This window comes from Typopeltis vanoorti, chromosome 16 (assembly GCF_054136105.1).
Source record: "Typopeltis vanoorti isolate ZY-2024b chromosome 16, IOZ_Tvanoo_1.0, whole genome shotgun sequence".
In the NCBI taxonomy this organism is placed as follows: domain Eukaryota; kingdom Metazoa; phylum Arthropoda; class Arachnida; order Uropygi; family Thelyphonidae; genus Typopeltis; species Typopeltis vanoorti.
In genome coordinates, this window is record NC_143564.1 from 3,765,857 (window position 1) to 3,789,878 (window position 24,022).

Genomic DNA, 24,022 nt, shown 5'->3' on the forward strand with positions numbered 1-24,022 from the left:
ACATGGTTTTGTGAAGGGTAGATCATGCCTCAGTAACTTGCTCACGTTTTATAACACAGTGACGGCTGAACTGGATAAGGGTAATGGGTTTACAGTGATTCTACTGGACCTTGCAAAGGCCTTTGACAGGATACCACATGGAACTCTAATCAGTAAACTGGAGCAAATGGGGATGGATATAGGGTTGGTGAGATGGATAGGAGGGTGGTTGATGGAGAGATACCAGAGAGTGGTTTATTCAGGAGTGGAGTCCAAAAGACGGCTTGTGACTAGTGGTGTGCCGCAGGGCTCTGTTCTTGGACCACTACTTTTCAATTTGTTCATCAATGATATAGGAAAGGATCTGAGAGGAAGTGTTCACTTGTTTGCTGATGATGCAAAGTTGGGTAGAGCAATTGTGAGTGCACAGGATGTCAAAGTTTTACAGGATGATTTGGATAGTTTGGAGGACTGGGCTAGGGAAAATGGATGTCAATTTAATGTGGCAAAATGTAAGGTTATGCACTTTGGGGTGAAAAGAATAGCAGCAGTATATCACATTGGTGGAACCATACTCCAGGAGATTGATGAAGCCAAGGATTTCGGGGTGTTGGTGAACAGGGAATTGAAGTTTAGGGGGCACATTGCAAAAGTGGCTAAATCAGCTCATCAAATCACTTTGCTTCTGAAAAATACTTTAACAAGCAGAGACAAACAAGTTATTGTTCTTCTGTATCGAGCCTTGATAAGACTCCATCTAGACTACTGTGCCCAGATATGGGTGCCAGGGTTTCTTCTTGATGGGGAGGAGGTGGAGAGGATCCAGAGACGAGTGACCAAGATGATAGCAAGTCTGTGGAATGAACCTTATGAGAACAGGTTGAAGATTTGTGGGTTGCAAAAATTGGTCGATAGGCGGAAAAGGGGTGATATGATTGAGACATTCAAATTACTGAAGGGTTTCTATAAGATTAATCCAGAAGATATTTTTGAGAATAGGACCGGTGGTGGGAGGACTAGGGGGCCATACATGGAAGCTGGGCAAGAATGTGGTTAGCAGGAGTGTTAGAGCTAGGTTTTTTATTTGGAGAGTTGCGAATGAGTGGAATAAGCTGCCAGAGTCTGTTGTGGGTGCTACGACCGTGAATGAGTTCAAGGCGAGGTATGATAGATACTGTGTGAATGTCGAATAGTTGTTCTTGACATCATGTTAGGGTCTCCCTCGATGAGTTTGTGGACTCCTTGGAGTTGCCCGGGATAATAATAGTAATAAAGGTGATCAGTGGTGTTAGGAATGTGGAGTACAAGGACAGATTGAGAGAATGTAAATTGCAAAGCCTCTTGAATAAGAGGAGGGATATGATTGAGATATATAAGCTAGTCAAGGGTTGTTTTCAAGTTGACAGAAGAGATTTTTCATAGAATAGGAGAGGGGGATTAAAACAAGAGACCATTGCTGGAAACTGTTTAAGGAACTTGTAAACAGAGGAGCAGGTGAGCAGGTTCTTCGGAGAGTGATTGGTGAGTGGAATACATTGACTGAGTGTGTTGTGAATAGACACAATGAGTCAATTAAGACATAGTTGGATGAGCTATGTATGCAATAATGTGTACTTCCCATGATGAGTCTCTGACTCCATGGAGTTCAGATGTTAAGAATAATAATATAAAGTATAACCAGGATACTCAAGACCTTTCCTTTACAACCCATGCTGCTCTCTAGAAAGATTGCTATTTCCATCAGTCCAAGTTTATATTCTATTTATAATCAGGCATTGCATAATTTAGAAAAATTATTCATCACCTCTATCCAAATGTTATTATATTATAGAGTATAACTAGGTTTCTGAAGCAAAAAGTAATGAAAAATTTTCATTACAATTCAGGAAACCCTCAATACTCAACCGCTGCTTCTCTGTGTTGAGAGATCACAGTTATGTTGGTACAGGCACCTGATCAGAATGCCACAAGAGAGGCTCCCCCAGCAGGCTCTCTCTTTGCCAAGCCAGAGGGTGGGAGGCCACATGGAAGGCCAAGGACTTGCTGGATAGATTATATCCAAAACCTTGGGTGGACACGTTTGGGAGTCCCACCAGAACACCTGAGCTTGGTGGCTGAGGATTGTGACCACTGGAAGTTCCTCTTGCAGCTGCTGCCCCCACAACCCAATTAGGAAAGGTGTGACTTGAAGATGGATGTAAAATGTTATCTGGATAAAGTTCTACACATGAATTATTTGTTATGAGCATATATTCTCTCATTTCCTAAATTAATGGCTAATGGATACTACAAGGTGGCAAATTAACTCCCTGAAGAGATTGCACACGGCATGAAGAATAAGCCAGTCATATGAAAGTTGCTTTTGTCCAGATGCTGTGCAATTTAGACAATCTGAAGCTATAGTTTCATGTTTTTAAAAAAAATTTCCATGACAAAATATAAGTTGTATTTTGTCATGGCCATTTTTCCATTCAGCAGCTTACATTTTGTCATGTAAGCTGCTGAATGGAGACTTAAGAATTTTGCCAATGCTATACATGCATTAATACCCCCCCTCCCCTTTCACAATGTGCGTACTATTTTAAATTTAAAAACTGCTAATGCAGTAAACCTTTAAATTTCTAATTATTTTAATTCATGTTTGGTATTTTTGGTATTGATAAACAATTTTAAATCTTATCATGTAATATTAGCAAGTCATTTAATTATACAAATATTTCACATTGGGTTTTAATGCATTTATCATTAATCTCTACAATTTACTTAACATACAATAAATAGAAAATGTAGATGTCTCAGCATGTACCCTTAATTATTAATTACATCAATTCATATAATTAACATGAATGATTACGTTAAACAAAGGCTACCAGCATTTGTCATTTTATGCATAGTTAATTTCAGTTTATAATGCAATACATGTATTAATAATACCTCCTCCCCCTTTCCCTCTTTGTGGTTGCAAGTCTCTCACCTCTCATTGCATGTCCCATTTCTTTTTTATAATTCCTCACCAAACGCAATGAACCGCAACCAAAAGAAATGCGATTTTACTGCAGATCTCAAAAATTCTCCCACACAAAATAGTTTAAAAAACAAAAAGTATCCAACCAAACAACTAACCAACACTAATTCTTACCAAAAAACTTTCTTCATCTACTTCACCAACATCCATGGCCTGAACAGCAATATAAACGATGTGCACCACCACCTACAGTCATCTAAAACAGAACTACTATTCCTATTAGAACTCCAACTGGCAACCTCAGTAGCCACTGTCCACCTCAACTACCCAAACTACACATTAACAGCTCTTTCTATCACAAGGGCAGCACATATGCATTTGACAGAATCGATGTACTATGCCAGAGACTGCAAATCCTTGAATTCCCACTGTTTGATCTGCTCTGTCTTAAAATTTCACTACCAAGTCAACCTGCCCTTTTCGTATACTTCCTCTACCCCTTCCAAACTCCGTCAACCACTCTGACCTTTTCAACTATCTCTCTCTAAAGCTACACTTTTTGCAGTCAAAATACCCCAATAGTGAGATCATCCTTCTTGGGGACTTCATTGTCCGCAACTCATATTGGCTACCCTTCTTCAGTTTCACTGATCAAGCAGGAAGGGATGCTGAAGTGTTTGCCATCAGCAATGACCTATCTCAGATCATCACTCTTCCTATCAGAATACCTGTCAAACCCCCTCCAATTTGCCAACACCCGACCTCTTCTTAATAAGCTCGCCTTCCAGGTATACTGTGGTTGTCAGTTCTCTTCTTGGTAACTCGGACCACAACTTCATACAAGTCTCTTTTGCCTTAGAACAACCTTAATCCACCAGTTTACATTCTCCTGTCCTTTGGAACTACAAGGGTGCCAGCTCGGAGGACCTCTGTGGCTTCTATTCTTCATTCCCATGGTCTGACTACTGTTTCAGTTCTTCCGATCCAAACACCTGCTCAGACTGAAGAAATCATCCTCACAGGAATGAAGGCTTTCATCCTTTATTCCACTCCAAATTCTCAGCCATCATCCAGGCCTTGTTTCTCCAAAAAGTGTCACAATCCTGTAAAAGAAAAACCTCTGCTTACCAGAAATGGCTCAAGACCAAACTCCAGCTTCCCACTCTGCCTATACTACAGTTGCAGAAGAATTATCACGAAGTCCAAGTCAGACTTTGAAAGGGTCAAATGCTTCAAACTCGCCTCCTGCCCAAATGGCAGTCGCTTCTTCTGGTCTCTAGCCAAGACCATTGGGTGCACCTTCTGCCCACACAGGATTCCACTACCTCACATCCCAGTAGTACCATAGTTACCTCACCTAAAGACAAGGCCAACTTAATGGCATCACTCTTCTCTTCCAATTCCTGTATTGATGACCTGGCTAAGTAAAATTGCAATTTTTAAAAAATAACACATGTATAACCACTTGCTTAATGCTATTTTTATTCATGTAGCTTGCAACACTGATAGCTTTTTTTTTTTAAATATGAATATACTATATGTGTATATGGACAAATAGAAAGGGTGCCAATTCAACTCCATAATAAGAACCAATAAATAATGGAAAAAATACATCTCATCTTTACTGTGCATTCTAATACAAAAAATAAATCTTATTTCACATTGCAATTCTAGCATGAAAGTAACTTTAAAAAAAAAAAAACCTTCCTGCTCCCTGCAGTCTAACTAGAAACAAACATCTAATGTGTTAAAAAAACATCACAGCTAATAAGATATAACTACTCATCAGAAGGCATATGTTATCAAATTCAACTATAATTTGTACTGGCCATCCAAGATACGTAAATGAAAATTAGTTTATAAATGGATGGAGGACTGGCAGCATAGCAAAGCAGCCATCAAAACAAGATGTATAACCAGTATTAAAAAAAAAACACCACACCTCTCATATGAAATGTTAATAATGACACTTGTAGCTTGACTTTTCTGCATGAAGCTGAAGAACAGTGAAAATTTTTAATGTGCTCTGTATCCTAATGTTGAGAATCATTTTCATGATTAATTATATTTTTTTCTATAACATATATGGTACTGCATCATGTTTTAAAAAGAAAAGACCTCAATCCTTCATCTGAAATGTTACCAGTGATTCAAAATATTAACCTTCCTATAAATGTAAATAGATTTAAGACATACTTTTTAACATATATGAAAGACTAATATTGGCAATCTCCAATTGAGTTATTTAATTCTTCCTTTCATAAGCACAAATGAAATTGAATGAGAAACTGATTTTCTATTATTTAGGATGTTGTGAAAGCTCATCATAACTACTAACAGTATACTTTGATTACTCTCAACGTAAGGAGATTTTCTTGAGAAGAACCAATTATATATTTGGTTTAATCCTTTATCCAAGTGTAAGCAAACAAAGTTTGTGCCTGAAGTATTTTCAGGACTGGGGCAACTCTTGGTAAAGGTGGTATAAGTTCACATCACTTGCCTTAGTATCTCCTGTAATGCAAAGCACATCTTGTGGACATGTATAATGCTATGCATTAAGGGAAGGGCCACTACCCAGACCAGTTTCGACCTTTATTGAGGTCTCATCAGTAGGAGCCAGACCCAGAGGTGGTGATACTAAGGTGGAAGTAATGGAGAAGTCATATTTATCTATACCAGTTGCCAAAAGGTGTCACACCTTATTATTAAAATTCTCTGGATTAGAGATAAGTTGATGAAAGTTTTTTCACTTGGCTATGCTACCAATTATATTATTTTTTCTTGAGAAGAGGTTGGCTCATAAAGTGATAATGACTTCTGCTCTACTGTTGACATAGGTTAGTCTGATTGATCTTTGTCAACATCTCTGGTTATTCTACATTCTTTAGAAACTTCAGTATCATCAACTTCAGTCAACTACAATCACAGAGAGGAAAGATAGTATGTGTTGCCTAGGTATGATAATGACGAACTGAGCAGAAGAGCGGTAATATTGAATGACATAATAGCTAGAATGTGTGATAAGAGAGGACTGAAATATTTATTATTATTATTGTTGTTCCGGGAAACTCCAAGGAGTCGACAGACTCATCGAGGGAGGCCCTAACATCATGTCTAGAACAACTATTCAACATTCACACAGTATCTATCATACCTTGCCTTGAACTCATTCACGGTCGTAGCACCCACAACAGACTCTGGAAGCTTATTCCACTCATTTACCACTCTCCAAGTAAAGAACCTAGCTCTAACACCCTTGTCAACCACGCTCTTGCCCAGCTTCCATGCATGGCCCCTAGTCCTCCCACCACCAGTCATATTTTCAAAAATATCTTCTGGATCAATCCTATAAAAACCCTTCAGTAATTTGAATGTCTCAATCATATCACCCCTCCTTCGCCTATCGTCCAATTTCTGCAACCCACAAATCCTCAACCTATTCTCATAAGGTTCATTCCACAGGCCTGCTATCATCTTGGTCACTCGTCTCTGGACTCTCTCCACTTCCTCCCCATCACGAAGAAACCCTGGTGCCCATAGCTGGGCACAGAAGTCCAGATGGGGTCTTATCAAGGCTCGATACAGAGGAACAACAACTTGTTCATCTCTGCATGTTAAAGTATTTTTCAGAAGCCAAGTGATTTGGTGAGCTGTTTTAGTTACTTTTGCAATGTGCCCCCTAAACTTCAACTCCCTATCCACCAACACTCCCAAATCCCTGGCCTCATCAATCTCCTGGAGTATGATTCCACCAATGCGATATACTGCTGCTATTCTTTTCACCCCAAAGTGCATAACCTTACATTTTGCCACATTAAATTGACATCCATTTTTCCTAGCCCAGTCCTCCAAACTATCCAAATCATCCTGTAAAATTTTGACATCTTGTGCACTCACAATTGCTCTACCCAACTTTGCATCATCAGCAAACAAGTGAACACTTCCTCTCAGATCCTTTCCAATATCATTGATGAACAAATTGAAAAGCAGTGGTCCAAGAACAGAGCCCTGTGACACTCCACTAGTCACAAGACGTCTTTTAGACTCCACTCCTGAATAAACCACTCTTTGATATCTCTCCTTCAACCACCCTCTTATCCATCTCACCAACCCTATATCTATACCCATCTGCTCCAGTTTACTGATTAGGGTTCCATGTGGTATCCTATCAAAAGCCTTGGCAAGGTCCAGTAGTATCACTGTAAACCCATTACCCCTATCCAGTTCAGCCGTCACTGTGTTATAAAACGTGAGCAAGTTACTGAGGCATGATCTACCCTTCACAAAACCATGTTGTCCCCCATACAATATCCCATTTTCATCTATCCAATCCTGTATTCTTTTCTTGACTAATTTCTCTAAGACCTTGACAATGATTCCTGATATGCTAATCGGTCGGTAATTTACAACAGCAGTCTTGGAACCACCTTTATGGAGTGGAACTATTTTCCCCTCTTTCGGGACCACAAATATGTGGATGCTTGGAGTGCGTTTGAGGACAGAGAGGAATTGTATGCAAGAGACCACTTACATTTGAATGAGGAAGGACAAAGGCATCTGGAGAGATTGCTGTTCTGAAAAAGTCAGTGTGTCTCAGGGAGGATGGTAGCAGGGTGGCCTCTTGTGGGAATGGGTACTTGGGAGAAGGGGGACGACATCAGGTAACACTGAGCTCAATGGAGTCTAGAGGGGATAATATTAGGTATAGAAACAACGGCATTTATATGCTATATACTAATGCCAGGAGTATCCGGAATAAGGGGGAGGAATTGGTGGTGCAGATAGCATCAGCCTGGCCAAAAATTATTGGGATCACTGAGACGTGGTTGACAGAAGAGTATATAATAACATGAATAGAAGTCGCTGGGTACAGCATTGTTCGGCAGGATAGGAAGGGAAAGCGTGGTGGTGGAGTACTGCTTATGATAAGTGACGACCTATGTCCTCTAAGAGTGGAGACTTTGGAAGGCAGTGACACTAACGGTTTTCAAAGCACATGGTGTGAGATAGAGGTGGGCAAGACAGGATATTTAGTGAGGTGTTGCTACAGACCCAGGAGTACAGAGGGTGGGGACCAGGAAATGTTTAGACAGTTGAGTTTGGCAAGTGCAAGAAGAATGATTGTTATGGGAGATTTTAACTACTGTAGTGTAAACTGTGGAGAGGAATGGAATTTCTAGAATTCTTGAGGGACAAATGTCTTAGGCAACATGTAGTAGAGGGAACAAGAGGTTCAAGAGTTTTGGATTTGGTTATAGCATCAGAAGAGTTGATAATAATTGAGATGACATCTCTCCCACCAGTTGGAGAGAGTGACCATATGGTTTTGACTTGGAAAATTAATAGACATGCAGGGGTCTCAAAGAGATGGGAATATATGTGGAATTATAAGACAGGTGATTATAATAGTCTAAGACGTCAACTTGGGGAAGTGTCATGGAGTGAGGAATTGGAAGGCCGGGATATCATTAGTGCATGGGAAATTATGAAAGAATATTTGTTAGCAGCAATGGTAAGTTGTATACCATGAGTGAACAAAAGGACACAATTTGGAGTAAAGTGGATCACAAACAATATTAAACAGGAATTACATGCAAAAAAGAGGCTGTGGAAGAGATATAAGGAGACAGGAGAAGAGAAGATGCATGAAGAGTATAAGACACAGGCCAGAAGAGTGACTAGTATGGTAAGGAAGACGAAACTGGAATATGAGAGGAGATTAGCCCTAAGATCCAAAGAAAATCATAAGGAATTTTTTAGATATATGGCCAGTAGGAGGAGAAATGACTGTGGAAGAATGATATTGTGGGATAAAAATGGGAATAGAGTGACTGATGCAGAGGACATAGAATTGTTCAATGACCACTTTATTGGAGTATTTCATCTTGGAGGAGTCAGTTTTAATGCTTGAGGGATAGGACAGGTTCGGGTTTTAGAGGTGCAGGAGGAGCACATGTTCAAATACTGATTACTCTGGATGTCAGTAAAGCTGTAGGACTGGATGGTATTTCACCACAGGTTTTGAGAGAATGTGCTAAGGAACTGACACCTACTTTGACCTGTCTTTTCAATGACAGTCTGGCTACAGGAAAGGTGCCCAGGGAATGGAAGGAAGGTAAGATAGTGCCATTGCATAAGGGCGGTAGCAGACTGGAAGTGTTAAATTATAGGCCAGTTTGTGTGTCATCAGTAGTTGTTAAGATCTTGGAGAAATTAGTTAAGGACCATATACAACATTGGGCAGATGAGTGTAATGTTATCTGTGAGAGTCAACATGGATTTGTGAGGGAGTGCTGTTGTTTCAGTAATATGCTAGCCTTTTATAATAAAGTTACAAGAGCAGTAGATGAGGGAAAGGCATATTACTGCCATTTTCTTGGATTTAGCGAAGGCATTTCAAAGGGTGCCACGTGATAAGCTGAGATTTAAGTTGCAGCACATGGGTTTAGATGTCAGGTTGGTCAACTGGATTCAGGATTGGTTGTCCGATAGTTATCAGAGAATTGTGTATGGTGGAGCAATATCAAAGAGGCAGAGGGTTACAAGTGGGGTCCCTCAGGGCTCAGTGCTGGGACCTATATTGTTTAACCTTTATATCAATGACATTGTCAGTGGATTGCAGGTGGATGTTCAGTTGTTTGCAGATGATGCAAAGCTGGGAAGGATTATTAGTAATAGTGCAGATGCGGCAACCTTGCAAGAGGATTTGAATAAGCTAGATAGATGGGCAAATGAATGGGTTGTCGGTTTAATGCAGCAAAATGTAAGGTCTTGAGGTTTGGGAAACATCGATGGGACAGTGCATACTCTATGGGAGGAGTTATACTGGAGGAAGTAGGGGAGACAAGAGATCTGGGATTGATGATTGATAGAAACCTGAAATTTAGGGGACATATTGCAAAGGTGGTGAAGGTAACACAGAGGATTGCTGCAATAATGAGAAGGACACTGACCTGTAGAGATAAAACAGTTATCATTCCATTGTATAAGACCCTGATCAGACCAACTTGGACTATTGTTCTCAGATTTGGTCCCCAGGATTTGAAGGGGATAAATTAATTGTGGAAAGGGTACAAAGGCAGATAACAAAGATGGTTTCAGGACTGTACAATGATAGTTATGAGGACTGCAGAGTTTGGTGGATAGAAGAAGGAGAGGTGATATGATTGAGACTTTTAAACTGTTGAGAGGTGGTTACAGGGTTGGCACTGGGGAGTTCTTTCACTTGGTTGAACAGCAGGAAGGAGTGATGAGAAGAGGCCATCTCTAGAAGTTACGAAAGGAAACTGTGAGCAAGAGGGTGAGGAGTGGTTTCTTTGCATGGAGGGTGGTTGAACCATGGAATGCATTGGCTGATGGAGTGGTGAGAGCGAGAACGGTCAATGAGTTCAAGGAGTGGTATGATAGACTTTGTGTTTCTTAGGGGGGGGGGGCCTCCCCTCGATGAGTCTCGATAGACTTTGTGTTTCTTAGGAAGGACCTCCCACGATGAGTCTTTTGACTCCATGGAGGCCTGAATAATAATAATAATAATAATACGTTATCAGTGTTTTTAACAACATCTTCAGTATTAACTGAAGGGGTGGTTGGAGTGTTATGAAGGGTGCTATAATCAGGTGGATTGCTATCCAATGGAAATTCAGACATTAAAGTTGCAATCATCTGAGAGTTTCAGCCTTATCCTGTGATATGACTACAATTCCTTGAAGAAGGTGTTCATCTTCTTTCCTTTAATCCAAAGCATGGTTATTAAGACTTTCTGTGATAGAACTTGTATGACCTGTGATTAGGAGTCTTCAGAATAAATGTAGAAAGAAAGTTGGTATCCTTTTTTGGAGTGCAAGAAGTGTTTTTTGAATTTGATCCAATAATCATATTAAGCAGTTTTCTACCTGGAAACTCTGGAAACAATTTCAATCCAGACTGAGATGATGTTTCATGTCCTTCGCTGTCAAGGTTAGTCTTGTTTCCACCAACAGATCTAGGTCAGCCTGGAAAAAATAAGTCATTAGTTGGGTTGGTAGATGGATTGTCATCATCATCAAATTCCGGATATGTACCCTCAAGGGTTGTACAGGATAATATAGTACTACATGAAAATAGATGGACTGTTATTATTATCATCATCTTCTTCCATAATAGTTTCCATTGGAACAAATTCAGATCCTTCAGGATCAGTATTAAGGTGGATAGTAGAATGAAGATGAGGCTGTGTATGCAATTGAATGGAAGATTTTTTATATGGCAGTTGAGGTTCCAGTTCATCCCAATACATGTCCCTTACTAGTCTTGGATGTTTATGATACATTTCATAACAATGATAAAAGAAACCTGCAAAAAACCTGATCTAAGCACCAGTTGTGTTCAAAATCATCATTATCATCACCAAAACATCATCTCCAAATGGGTTCAGGAGTTGCTCTGCCACCTTAATCCAGCCCATATAAAAGAAAAACGGAGGGATTGTGAAAATAGGTATATAGAGATCAACTTTGTGGGCAGGATAACCCTTCCCAGGATTCAAGTGCTAATGTCCCATCACAGCAGCCAGAAAGTAAGTATGATGGTGGTCTGAAAAGTTCTCGGCCTCAACCATAGATGGCAACACTATCAGCAAGATTTTTTTTTTCTAAGTTGGTACATCTGCCATAAGCATCCATGTGAAATTGCAAGTCATTCTAATTAAAATGAAATATATGTTGATCTTTAATTGACCATTGATTTATAAACATCTAATGGCAACAAGTTTTGCCAATGGGGCTGTTCGACTTCTTCAGGGCTTATAAGAAAAAACTCAAAGTGGCTAGTACAGAAAAATGGAGTACCACTATTGTATAAATTAAAAATTAAAACAGAACACGTAACATTACATGCATGGAACGTGTTGTGTTAGTCACTGTTGTTAGAGCACGCTCTGTAGTTTTGAGCGAAATTAAATTCTGGCAGATTGAGTGATCTTATTAAGGTTTTCCATATGTCAGCTATTATCATTGCCTGGTTTCTGTTAAGATTTTCTCCAGAATGGAGGACTACTTTGGCTTATATGGCTTCCTTGAAATTTCTAAAACGGAAGTCTTCTTTCAAGGAAGCCGTAGTAGTCCTCTATTCTGGAGAAAATCTTAACAGAAACAGGAAATGATAATAGCTGACATATGGAAAACCTTAATAAGATTGCTCAGTCTGACAGAATTTAATTTCGCTCAAAACTACAGAGCATGCTCTCACAACAGTGACTAACACAACACGCTCCATGCATATAATGTTACGCATTTTGTTTTAATTTATACGATAGTGTTACTCCATTCCTCTGTACTAGCCACTTTGAGTTTTCTCTTACCGTTATAAGCCATGAAAAAGGCAAACAGCCCCATTAGTGAAACTTGTTGGCATTAGATCTCTATAAATCAATGATCAATTAAAGATCAATATAATAAATTTAGTTTAATCTTTTATCCAAGTGTATGCAAACAAAGTTTGCACGTGAAGTATCTTCAGGATTGAGGCAACTCGTAGTAAAGGTGGACCAAGCTCTCATCACTCCTTGTCTCAGTATCTCCCATAATGCAAAGCACACCTCTTTGCGGACATGTACAATGCTATGCATTAAGGGAAGGGCCACTACCCACACCGGTTTTGACCTTTATTGAGGTCTCGTTAGTGGGAACCAGACCCAGAATTGGTGATACTAAGGCAGAAGCAATGGAGTGGTCATATTTACTTATACGAGTTGCCAAAAGGTGTACCACCTTATTATTAAATTACTCTGGATTTCGAGAAAGATGTTGGAAGTTTATTTTCCACTTGGTTAGACTATAATATATTTCGTTTAATTCTTTATCCAAGCGTATGCAAACAAAGTTTGCGCCTAAAGTATCTTCAGGACTGAGGCAACTTGTGGTAAACTTGCACCAAGCTCTCATCACTCCTAATAATATCATCATCACTCCTTCCCTTAATGCATAGCATTATACATGTCCGCAAGGAGATGTGCTTTGCATTATGGGAGATACTGAGACAAGGAGTGATGAGAGCTTGGTCACAGTTCACCTTTACTACGAGTTGCCTCAGTCCTGAAGATACTTCAGGCGCAAACTTTGTTTGCATACACTTGGATAAAGGATTAAACTAAATTTATTATAGTCTGACCAAGTAGAAAATAAACTTCCAACATCTTTCTCAAAATCCAGAGTAATTTAATAATAAGGTGGTACACCTTTTGGCAACTCGCATAAGTAAATATGACCTCTCCATTGCTTCTGCCTTAGTATCACCAATTCTGGGTCTGGCTCCCACTAACGAGACCTTAATAAAGGTCGAAACCAGTGTGGGTAGTGGCCCTTCCCTTAATGCATAGCATTGTACATGTCCGCAAGGCGGTGTGCTTTGAATTATGGGAGATACTGAGACAAGGAGTGATGAGAGCTTGGTCCACCTTTACTACGAGTTGCCTCAGTCCTGAAGATACTTCAGGCGCAAACTTTGTTTGCATACACTTGGATAAAGGATTAAACTAAATTTATTATAGTCTAACCAAGTGGAAAATAAACTTCTAAAGATCAATATATATTTCATTTTAATTATATGTTTGAATAACCAAATAAAATCTCAACAGTGCAAGTCATTCTATCAAGTAGTTTGTTTTATACAGCTGTCTGAACCAAAAGTGTTGTCCATATCCCATGAAATGGATAAGATTGAGTATCGTGCAGTTATAACATTCTTTGTAAAAGAAGGTTTAATGGCAAAAGAAATTCATTCGAAGTTCATAAAAGTTTACGGGCAGTCTTCTCCTTTGTTTTTGACAATTAAGAAATGAGCTGCCGAGTTTAAACGTGGCTGTAACAGCCTTGAAGATGATCCACGTAAAGGACATCCAAAAAGTGTAACAACACCAGAAATCATTGATCAAGTGCATGATGTGGTATTGGATGACTGGCGAGTCAAAGTGCGTGAAATTGCTGAGACAATAGGCATTTCAAAAAAAGCTGTAGGATTTATTTTGCATGAAGAATTGCAAATGAAAAAGCTTCTCGCAAGATGGGTGCCATGCTTGCTCATGCAGATCAAAAACACACTCGCATGAAAATCTCTGAACAGTGCTTGCAGCATTTTAAAAAGAATAAAACTGATTTTGTGTGTCGATATATTACTATGGATGAGACTTGAATTCACCATTACACATCAGAATCCAAACAGCAGTCAAAACAGTGGACAGAAACTGGTTGTTCAGCGCCAAACAAAACAAAGTCGGTTCCATCATCAGGAAAGGTCTTGGCATCGGTGTTTTGGGATGTTAAAGGCATTTTGTTTATTAATTATCTTGAAAGGGTAAAACAATAACCGAGGAATATTATTCTGACCTTTTAACCAGATTAGATGAAAAAATTTGTGAGAAAAGACCCGGTTTGCAGAAGAAAAAAACATCTTTCATTGGACAATGCACCTCCCCACAAAGGTGTTTTGGCAGTGGGAAAATTAAGGGATCCAGACTATGAATTGTTGGAACATCCACCCTATTCCCCAGATTTGGCTCTCTCTGACTTCTATCTCTTCCCAAAACTAAAACTCTTCCTCGCTGGTCTGCGTTTTTCTTCGAATCAAGAGGTGATTGCAGCTGTAGAGGGGTATTTTGCAGATCTTACTGAGAACCACTACAGGGATGGGATAATGGTAGTGGAGAATCACTGGAATAAATGTATTAGTCTTAAGGGAAATTATGTTGAAAAATAAAAATAATTTTGAAATTATAAATTTGTTTTTTCATTGTTAGGCCGAAAACTTTTCAGACCACCCTTGTATATATATAGCAAGAGTTATGACTCGCATTTAAACAAGAGATATGCTAAATCCATCTATAGCTAAAGAGCATTCCACAGTTTTGTTGAAAAACTTGCATCTCATCCATAACATCTCTGAGTAAAATATCATCTTTTATACTTTCTTCCTTGTTCTCACAGCTAGTGAAGAAAACCACTATAAAGGTACTCACCACTTGCCATATGTAACAGGAATTTCATCATACACACAGTTTTCTTCTTTTGTCATTAAACTAGCTTCCTCTACATGATTGAGGAAGCCAGTGTTCTCATTATTCTTTCTCTTTCATCATGATCATGTACATATGCAGTAATCATCATGCATGTCTTGTCTGGCCACAGAATAGTCATGCACTACTGCCACCAGCAACCAACAATGATGTAAACATAAAAATCCATGAATAAAAGACGAGGTTGGTGAATTCTTTATAGTAGACTGCAAGCATTTCAAATACTGTTCTTTGATTTTCTGACAGAACATATCTGTAAAGGGCACTGAGACTGTGGTATAGACCAGTGGTCTCCAAAGTGTGGTACGTGTACCCCAGGAGGTATGCAAGTCGATATGTGGGGGGTACGTCAAAAAAAGTTTTATATTGATAGGAAAAAATTAAGTAATTAATTAAAGATAAAGAATATTACTTTCTTTCATCAATTAAACATATATCTAATATAGACAAAGCAATATAAAGATCCTGTAAACTTAAATTTGCGAGTAGCGCAATTGGGCGACTTTGCACACATAATCATCCGTGGCAAAGCTGTCATGTTTTTTAAAACTAGGGAATAAATCTCTTACTTTTTATCATTGCCACTGTTTGTAGAGCATCTTAGTGTTGACAAGCCCAACTAGAAGGAAAATTGCTTAGTTATCCTGCTATCGCTGGCAAAGGTTGGTCGATTGGTAGAGCCTCTGCTACCTATGGCTCAGTTAAGTAAGTTTGAGCGCGGTTAGTAATTGGAAGGGGACCAATCGTTCAATGCTGTTGGCACACTCTCCCTCGACGAGTCTTTGGACTCCATGGAGGTGTCAAATAATAATAATAATTTACAGATGACACCAAAGTTGTATTAATTATTTGACTTAAACTTACTACTAATAGTCAAATAATTAACGATTTTTTAGTATATATTGTTTCAGTGCAATTCCAACGCCTTTTTGTGCTTACTTTTACGTTTACACTAGAAATAGTGAATTAATATTATCAAAATTGCTTACATTTTTTAAAAGCGTTTGATATTATCAATAGTAAATGAATTATATTTAAATTTTACAAATTAACCCTCACAAAATGGATAAATGGATAAAAAAATTTCCTCCAAAGAAACTGCAAATTGAAGATAATTATGATAGTACTTATGAAAGAAATGCAAGGCCATTGTTCACATTAAATATTGTAATAAATATGTTTGTAAGCTGTTAGTAATTAAAATAATGTGTAAAAATATCTGGCGTTTTTAATTATTATATGATGATACAAGGCATATTTCCTCTTTATAATATTTATTACAATAGATTTTTGCTCAATCAGTTGGGGGTACATGCTAGTTATTTTTTCTGTCTTGGGGGTATGCGATCAAAAAAGTTTGGAGACCACTGGTATAGACTACAGAAGATTATCATTTCCCTTTACAGCAGCTTATATATTTATTAAGAGAAAACTGCCATCTAATAACAGGTTTGCAAAACCAATGATGAGTCTTTGAAACATTTAATCAGTAAATAACTGTCATTTTGGTAAGATATTAGCCACTACACTACAGGAAGCACACAAGTGTACAATGCACAAATATGAACACAACAGTGTCAACAAAGTTTCCATAGAAAATTTTGTAATTCTAGTAAATAAAAATTTATTTTACTTGGCTGTTTAAAGCCGATAATGTATAGCAGTGAGTTAAATCATAATAGATTGCATGCTTGAATGAGCTGAGAAGTGTACTTGAATTAAGTATCAAGCAGCTCAATCACAAGATAATAGCAAGAGCTAAAGTCTTCAGAAGTAGAAATAGAACCATCATGATGTGTTATTAAACAAGGACTACTAGGCACACTTTCCATTCTGTTCAGATTGATGGTGATCCACTTTTATATATATCTTGTTTTAAAATATTAGCCTTGAAAACCAAGCTGTGTACCTCAGACTAGGAATGGGCTTCTGTATTATTTTTGTTCTTCAGTGTAGTTCCACAGTTTCCAACTAATGCCACCACCTATGAGAACCAAGCTCTTTCTCCTACAGTTGTACTAGTGTGACAGTGCATTTCCATGTAAGAAATTGTTCTTAAGAACCATACTGCTTAAGTATTATATGATTAGTGTTTTTCCAGATATTTATTATCATCATCATCATCATAATCAACAACCATGGGTCCAATGCCTGTAGGTGTCTGTTGCCATCTTGATATGATTCTTCCATTGCATTCTGTTTTGTGCAAAATGACTCAATTTGTGTATAGAGTTTCCGCACCATTTGACGATGTCATTGCCCCATTCTCTGTTTGGTCTTCCTCTTTTGTTCTTTCTTTCAATCATTCCAAACAGCAACTTTTTAATTTTCTCTCATCATTCATTCTACATATATGGCCAAATAGATGTAGTTTCCTTTTGATTATTTTCTGGATCAGGTTTTCTTTTGGTTGTATTCGTCTGTAGATTTCCTCATTGTTCACTTTCTGTATCCAGCTTATTCTCAAGATCTTTCTATAGCACTTCCTCTCAAATGCCAATATCCTCCCTTCAGATTCTCTCAGGAGTACCCAGGCCTCGCATCCATAGAGCATACTGCTGAAGATACAGGTTTTTACAATGCGCAGTTTAGTTTGCATCTTTATAGCTTGGCTCTTCCATATTTTGTCCATGGCTTTTAAAATAGTTGTTGCTCTGGCTATTCTAATTTTTATCTCTTTTTTGGGGTCCAAGTCATGCGTCATGTGGCATCCAAGATATGTGAAGTGTTCCACATTTTCCAGTTGAAATCTGTCTATTGTAACTCTGTTCAGTAATTCCTGTTGTCCGAATATCATTGTTTTAGTTTTTTCAAAGTTGACATTTAGTCCATATCTTTTTCCTTCTGTGTATAGTGTTTGCAATGTCTGTTCCAGCCTTGCTGTGTCTTCTTCAATCAGGATGATGTCATCTGCAAAGCAGTGGTAGTTTATTCTCATGCCATTTATTGAAATGCCTCCACCTTCTTTAATCTTATCTAGTGTTCTTCCCAGATGTGTGATGAAGAAGATTGGTGATATTGGGTCCCCTTGTCTTGTGCCTTGACTGGTGGCAAACCAATCTCCAATCTCACCTGCTATCCTAATTTGTGCCTGCGCTTGGCTGTTTATATCTTTCAGCAGGCGGATCAATTCATTGTCCACACCATAGGCTTCCAAGACACCCCACGTTATATTTTAGTCAATATTATCAAATACTTTTTGGAAGTCCACGAAACAGCAATATATCGTTTTGTTCTTTCTTCGAGCTTTCTCTGCTATTAGTCTTAGTGTGAGTATTTGTTGCATTTTACTTCGATCTTGTCGAAATCTGGCTTGCTCATCCAGAAGATGTGCCTCCATATGCCCCTTCAGATGTTCTGCTAGTATTTTCATCAGCACTTTGTCAAGATGACTCATTAATGCAATAGTTCTGTAATTGATGCATTCTAAAGCACTGCCTTTCTTATGAAGAACAACCAAGACCGACTTTTTCCACTCTTCGGGGGCATACCCTGATCTCCATGTTTCATTACATAGCTTATGTATTTCTTTTGCAACTGATTCTCCCCTATTTTAGCATCTCGCCTACTATATTGTCATTTCCAGGACTCTTGTTGTTCTTGAGATGTTTTATAGCCTTATTCACCTCCTCTTCTAAGATATCATTTTCAAAGATCTCTGCTATTGGAGAGATTGCTTTTAGTTCGTTGATTACTTCTGTTGCAGTATCATTTAGTTGATTTTTATATAGATCGCTGCAATATCTTGTCCATCTGTGTATGATTTCTGTCTTGTCCATCAATACTTGACCATTTTCATCTTTGACTGCTACTGATCTTGTTTGCCACTTCCTATTGACATTTCTTATAAGTTTGTAGACCTCTCTAGTTTTGCGTTCTCCATAGTACCGTTCAATGTCTTTGCCATGGTCCTCCAACCATCTTGCTTTATCAGATCTTGCTGCTTTCTGTACTTCATTGCATTTTTGATGGTATAGCTCATCTGCTGCCTCTGAATTATCTCTTTTAAGTTTCAGTTCTCTTTTCTCAGGAAACCAATTTTATGGTTTCCTGAGTTATCCATTTCTTGTTGATCTTTTCTCTTTCAGGAATTACTTCCTCTACTGCTTTTTTTTTTTTTAGCACTGTAGTCAGTCGTTCTGCTCTTGTATTTATATTTTGTTTTTCGCTTGGGTCTTAAGCTTAGTTTCCAATATCTGATATGCTGTTTTTAGCCTCTCTTCATTTAGTTTTGAGATGTCTCTAGCTTTTTGGAACTTTCCTTTGTACTTCTGTTTCAGTTTTAGTCTTATATTTGCAATCACTAAGCTGTGGTCCGAATCAATATCAGCTCCTTGGAATAATCTGCACTGTTGAACTGAGGTTCTCCATTTCTAGTCTTTTAATATCAGGTCAATCATATTCCTGTGTTTGCCATCGAAGGAGCGCCACATCCATTTACGACAATCTTTTTGTTGGAATTTGGTATTGCAAATGATCAAGTTGTTATCCATGGCAAATTCCAGAAGCATCTCTCCACGTTCATTTCTTTCTCCATATCCAAATTATCCCATAATCTTTTCCCATCCTGTGTTATTTTTGCCAATCTTTGCATTCCAGTCTCCTCCAATGATGAGTATATCCTGCTTCGTCACCTCATCAATTAGTAGCTGTAGATCCCTGTAAAATCTCTTATTGTTTTCATCTGCACTCTCTGCAGCGAGTGCATATATTTGAATGGTTGTGATATTAAATGGTTGGGCACTGAATCTTGCAACCATTATTCTTTCACTAACTGGTTTGTATCTTATCATTGCCTGTTAGGCCTTGTTACTTGTTACGTAAAAAAATATGAACAATTACTTTCATTTCCTGACTGGAGAACTCTTCCACCATTTGATTCTCCTGACAATGTCCATCTCATTTCTGAAATACCCAATATATCACATCTGTATTTCTTCATTTCTTCTTGAAGCAACTGCAGTTTTCCAGTTGCCCAGAGTGCATGGACATTCCATGTGCCAATTGATATTCCATCCTTGACAGGCCTTATCATTTATTATCACTTTACATTTATTATCACGCACATGAAACACACACACTTCATTTGATCCTAATAGTATTGTTTTTTTTTTTTTAACCTGGCTCACTTTTGACTGCAGACAAGGAAAGATGCTATTCTTCATATACCTTCATTGTCATTTATTTTTATAATTTCCAACTGTAATACACTGAAGATGGTTCATGATATGTTTGCTAAAATATCTGTATTTTAATCAGTCTTAAACTATATTAATCAAATATTCAGCCATGATTACATTTCACTCTCTTTTAATGAATAACACAGTTATTTTTTCATCAACATAATGTGTGAGCAGAGGGAAGATAGCATAGTCACTTAAACAGAATGGGAGAGGAAAGCTTATGTTTTCTTCCAGAATGGCAGAAAAAAAACAAAGACTCAGAGGAAGATCTAAGTGAACTGATTGATAATAGTGTTTTAGATGGCTGAATTGCAAGATGATCCAACAATGTTGGGAGATCTGTCAAATAACAGATTAATTTGGAATAAAATTGATGATAGGAAACTAGCACTGACAGAAACTTAATTATGTAGTTCTGTATATCCTTTGAAGGTACATATCAGTAATTGATGATGGTTGTTTTTATTTAGGAGTAATATGATTTCTCATATTCATTTGAAAGTTAGCAGCTTTTCAGGTTTAATCTGATATGTTGAAGGTGAACAATTGCTGTTTGAAAATTAAGAGATTGAGATCAGACTTTGAAAAATCCAAAATGTTTTACAGGGAAAAGGAAAATTTTGTCTGAGTAGCTGCATCATTGTGAACTTTTAATTAATCAGAATTTCATAATCACTTAAGACATAATTTTATGTGATTTGTATATTCATGCTAGTTTTGCTTGCCTAAGTGATATTGAAATGTAGTTCAAATTATTGGTGTTTTAATAAATAATTTGTTATAAGATATTTCTTGCACACTTTTCCATAAAACAGAATATACAAAGATATGACAGACCTGTTGTATAGTATTTATCAGATGCAGATAATGGGAGTTATAACAGCTAACAGAAGTGCAGTGTTGTGTTCTGCATGTGTGTTGTTTTTATGTAAGATCTTTGAATTAATCTTGGTAGATTGTAAGCATTTTTAAGTTCTCTCACAAATTGTGTGTAATCTGATATGACCGACAGTGCCACATACAAATTACTTAGAGAAGAAAGTGCATTTAGACATCATCCTTTATTTATGAATAAGGAACTCTAATAAAGACATTTTGTTTTTTCAGATTATATTATTGGAAAGGAACCCAAACTTAGGTGGTTGTATTCGTTCTAAACGATTTCCAGATGGTGTAGTATATGAGTTGGGACCAAGGAGCTTAAGGCCAGTTGGTAAATCAGGATATAATGCTTTATCGCTCGTAAGTGCATATGATTTAGTCTTGTTATATATCATTATTACTTGACACTTCCAGGGAATCCAAAGACTCATCGAGGAAGGGCACCTACTCTACAACTCTGTCTCCACCACTGAATCCACCAATTACAACGAGCTGCAACTACCAACGCCATCTAATACCAACCACTACCACTACTATTTTCACAGACAATCACAAATATCTATGCCCAGGGTGGGATTCGAACCCACAGCCTTTTGGCTGGAGAGCGACACTAACCACTCGGCCAACCAGGCTGGCATATCCATGCAGAGGTAGAAATACTATAGAATCTTGTGTAGTGTATTCAGTATTTTCTCTCTGTGTCTTCCCTGTTCATATGACTATATTTTGGCAAAGTAAAGAAGGAATCTTTAAAAACTTGACAAATTGGAACATAAGACATGATAACTAGTTAAATGTAATATGGATTTTACTCACGTAAAAATTATTTTATGATCATCATCATCAATTTTCTGGCAAAATTGATGATTTCTGGTACCTTCAATGGGTATTCTGGCTACTATGGTAGCACTATATGATTTAAGTTTACATTATTATTAATTTAGGATACACAAAACTACTCAACAAGTAGTTTTGTGTATCCTAATTAATCATAATTAGTTAATCAATCACAATTAGTTAATTATCTCAATTATTTAATTAACCCTAATTAGTTAATTAATCTTAATTAGTATATTACTTGTCAGCATCCCAATATTGTCATATCAAATATTTCATACTTCTAAAGCACTTCTTTGGGTGAATTGATGTCCAGGGGTGGATTGATTCACAGAATCAATCCACCTAGACTTTCGTCTTCCTCTGGGCCTTTTCTTTGCCATCGTGGCATCAAACACCTGTTTTGCTAACCTTTTCTCAGCCATTCTATTTAAGTGGCCAATACCACCTTAGATTGCTTTCACATTCTTGAAAGCAAACAATGTCAAATTCCTCTCTAATATCTTCATTTTTAATATGATTCTGTGATTAATATGACATATATCATATATATGTCAGTAATGATATGTGCTTTGCATTATAGAATAAAATTGATTAGGTAAGTGATGTGAAGTCATTAGCCTCTATACACGAGTTGTCCAGTTGTGAAGTTACTTCATGTGCAAACTTTGTTTGCTTACACTTGGATAAAGTATTAAACCAAGAATATAATTTCATGGTATCTTTAATTTATAGTATAACCAAGTGGAAAAACTTTCATCTGTCCTTTCTATCATCTTTAATTGAAAGAAAGGACAAGAATGGAGGGGTGGGGAGGGCTGATGATGATGATAGCAGAGGAATTATGTTCACATAAAGTAGATATGAAAGAGAGAAATAGTAACAATGATTATGAGGCAGTGTGCTTCGAGGTGGAGATTGACATATTTAGTTGGATGTTGCTATAGGCCAGGGAATGGAGAGTGGTGATGAAGCAATGCATAAACAACTTGGGTTAGTGAACAAAGGAAGGATGATTATTATGGGCAATTTTAATTATGAGGCAGTGTGGTGTGAGGTGGTAGTTCACAGGAAGACATATTTAGAAAAGAGGGAAATAGGGAGATCAGAAGTAAGAGATGAAGTGAAAGATCATAAGAGTTGTATTGAAGAGACAGAAGTGCTTGGCATTGGTAAAAGTAGTAGTGTGAGAGATGAAGAAAGAATGGGAATACAGAGGAATAGGGAAACAAGGGGTGGACAGGGAGACATGGTATGGGAAGAGTGGATGTTGGAAGTAGTAGTGAATGAATGTATGGGAATGATCAGCATAGAAATGGGATAGATTGGGATATGAGCGAGGTAAGGTAGTTGATACTGAGCAGACATATCTGGTAAGTGGTGATCAAGGTGATTGGGGAAGGACAGGTTTGGGGAAATCATAGCCAACAAGTGGCTTGGGTAGGACTGGTTGTTGACCTAAAAGTGTTTATTTACAAATTCTAATGAAGTATCAGAAATAAGGGAGATGAAATTATTATTATTATTATTATTTTACACCTCCAGGGAGGGAGGGCACCTTCTGTACAACTTTGTCTCCACCATTCAATCACTAACTGATCGCAACTACACCAACGGCATCTACTGCCGTCCACCACTGGTATTTCCACAGACAATTGTAAACATCCATGCCCACGGTGGGATTCAAACCCGCAGCCTTTTGGCTGGACAGCGGATATGCTATCCACTTGGCCAACCAGGCTGGCTAATGAATATTTACCAACGAGGATGGGATGGTTTCACTGATTGAGTTTATTTGCCTCAAAATCATCACAATAAGTGAAACATGGGTGAATGAAGATGCTATCCTAACGGGAATAGAAATGTAAGGTTACATTGTTTTTTTGTAAGGATAGAAAGGACAAGAAGGGAAGGGAATACTGCTGATTATAGCAGGGGAATTATGTCCACATAAGATAGACATGAAAAAGGGAAATAGTGGCAATCATTATGAGGCAGTGTGGTGTGAGGTGGTAGTTCACTGGAAGACATATTTAGTTGGATGTTGCTATAGGCCAGGGAATGCAGAGATTGGTAATAAAGCAATGTATAAACAACTTGGGTTGGTGAACAAGGGAAAGGTGATTA

At 37.9% G+C, this 24,022-nt stretch overlaps 1 protein-coding gene and 1 pseudogene across 7 annotated transcripts in view; one reads left to right on the plus strand and one right to left on the minus strand.

Moving 5' to 3' along the window:
* Ppox (protoporphyrinogen oxidase) overlaps positions 1 to 24,022 on the plus strand; it is a 339,913-nt gene that overhangs the window by 44,845 nt on the left and 271,046 nt on the right. For all 7 annotated transcript variants that reach the window (XM_090405976.1, XM_090405978.1, XM_090405974.1 and 4 more), the window contains exon 3: positions 21,284 to 21,418. In XM_090405976.1, the coding sequence (XP_090262102.1) occupies positions 21,284 to 21,418 (135 nt within the window). The remainder of the gene's footprint in view (positions 1 to 21,283; positions 21,419 to 24,022) is intronic.
* On the minus strand, positions 11,037 to 16,497 carry LOC150097835 (bestrophin-2 pseudogene; annotated as a pseudogene).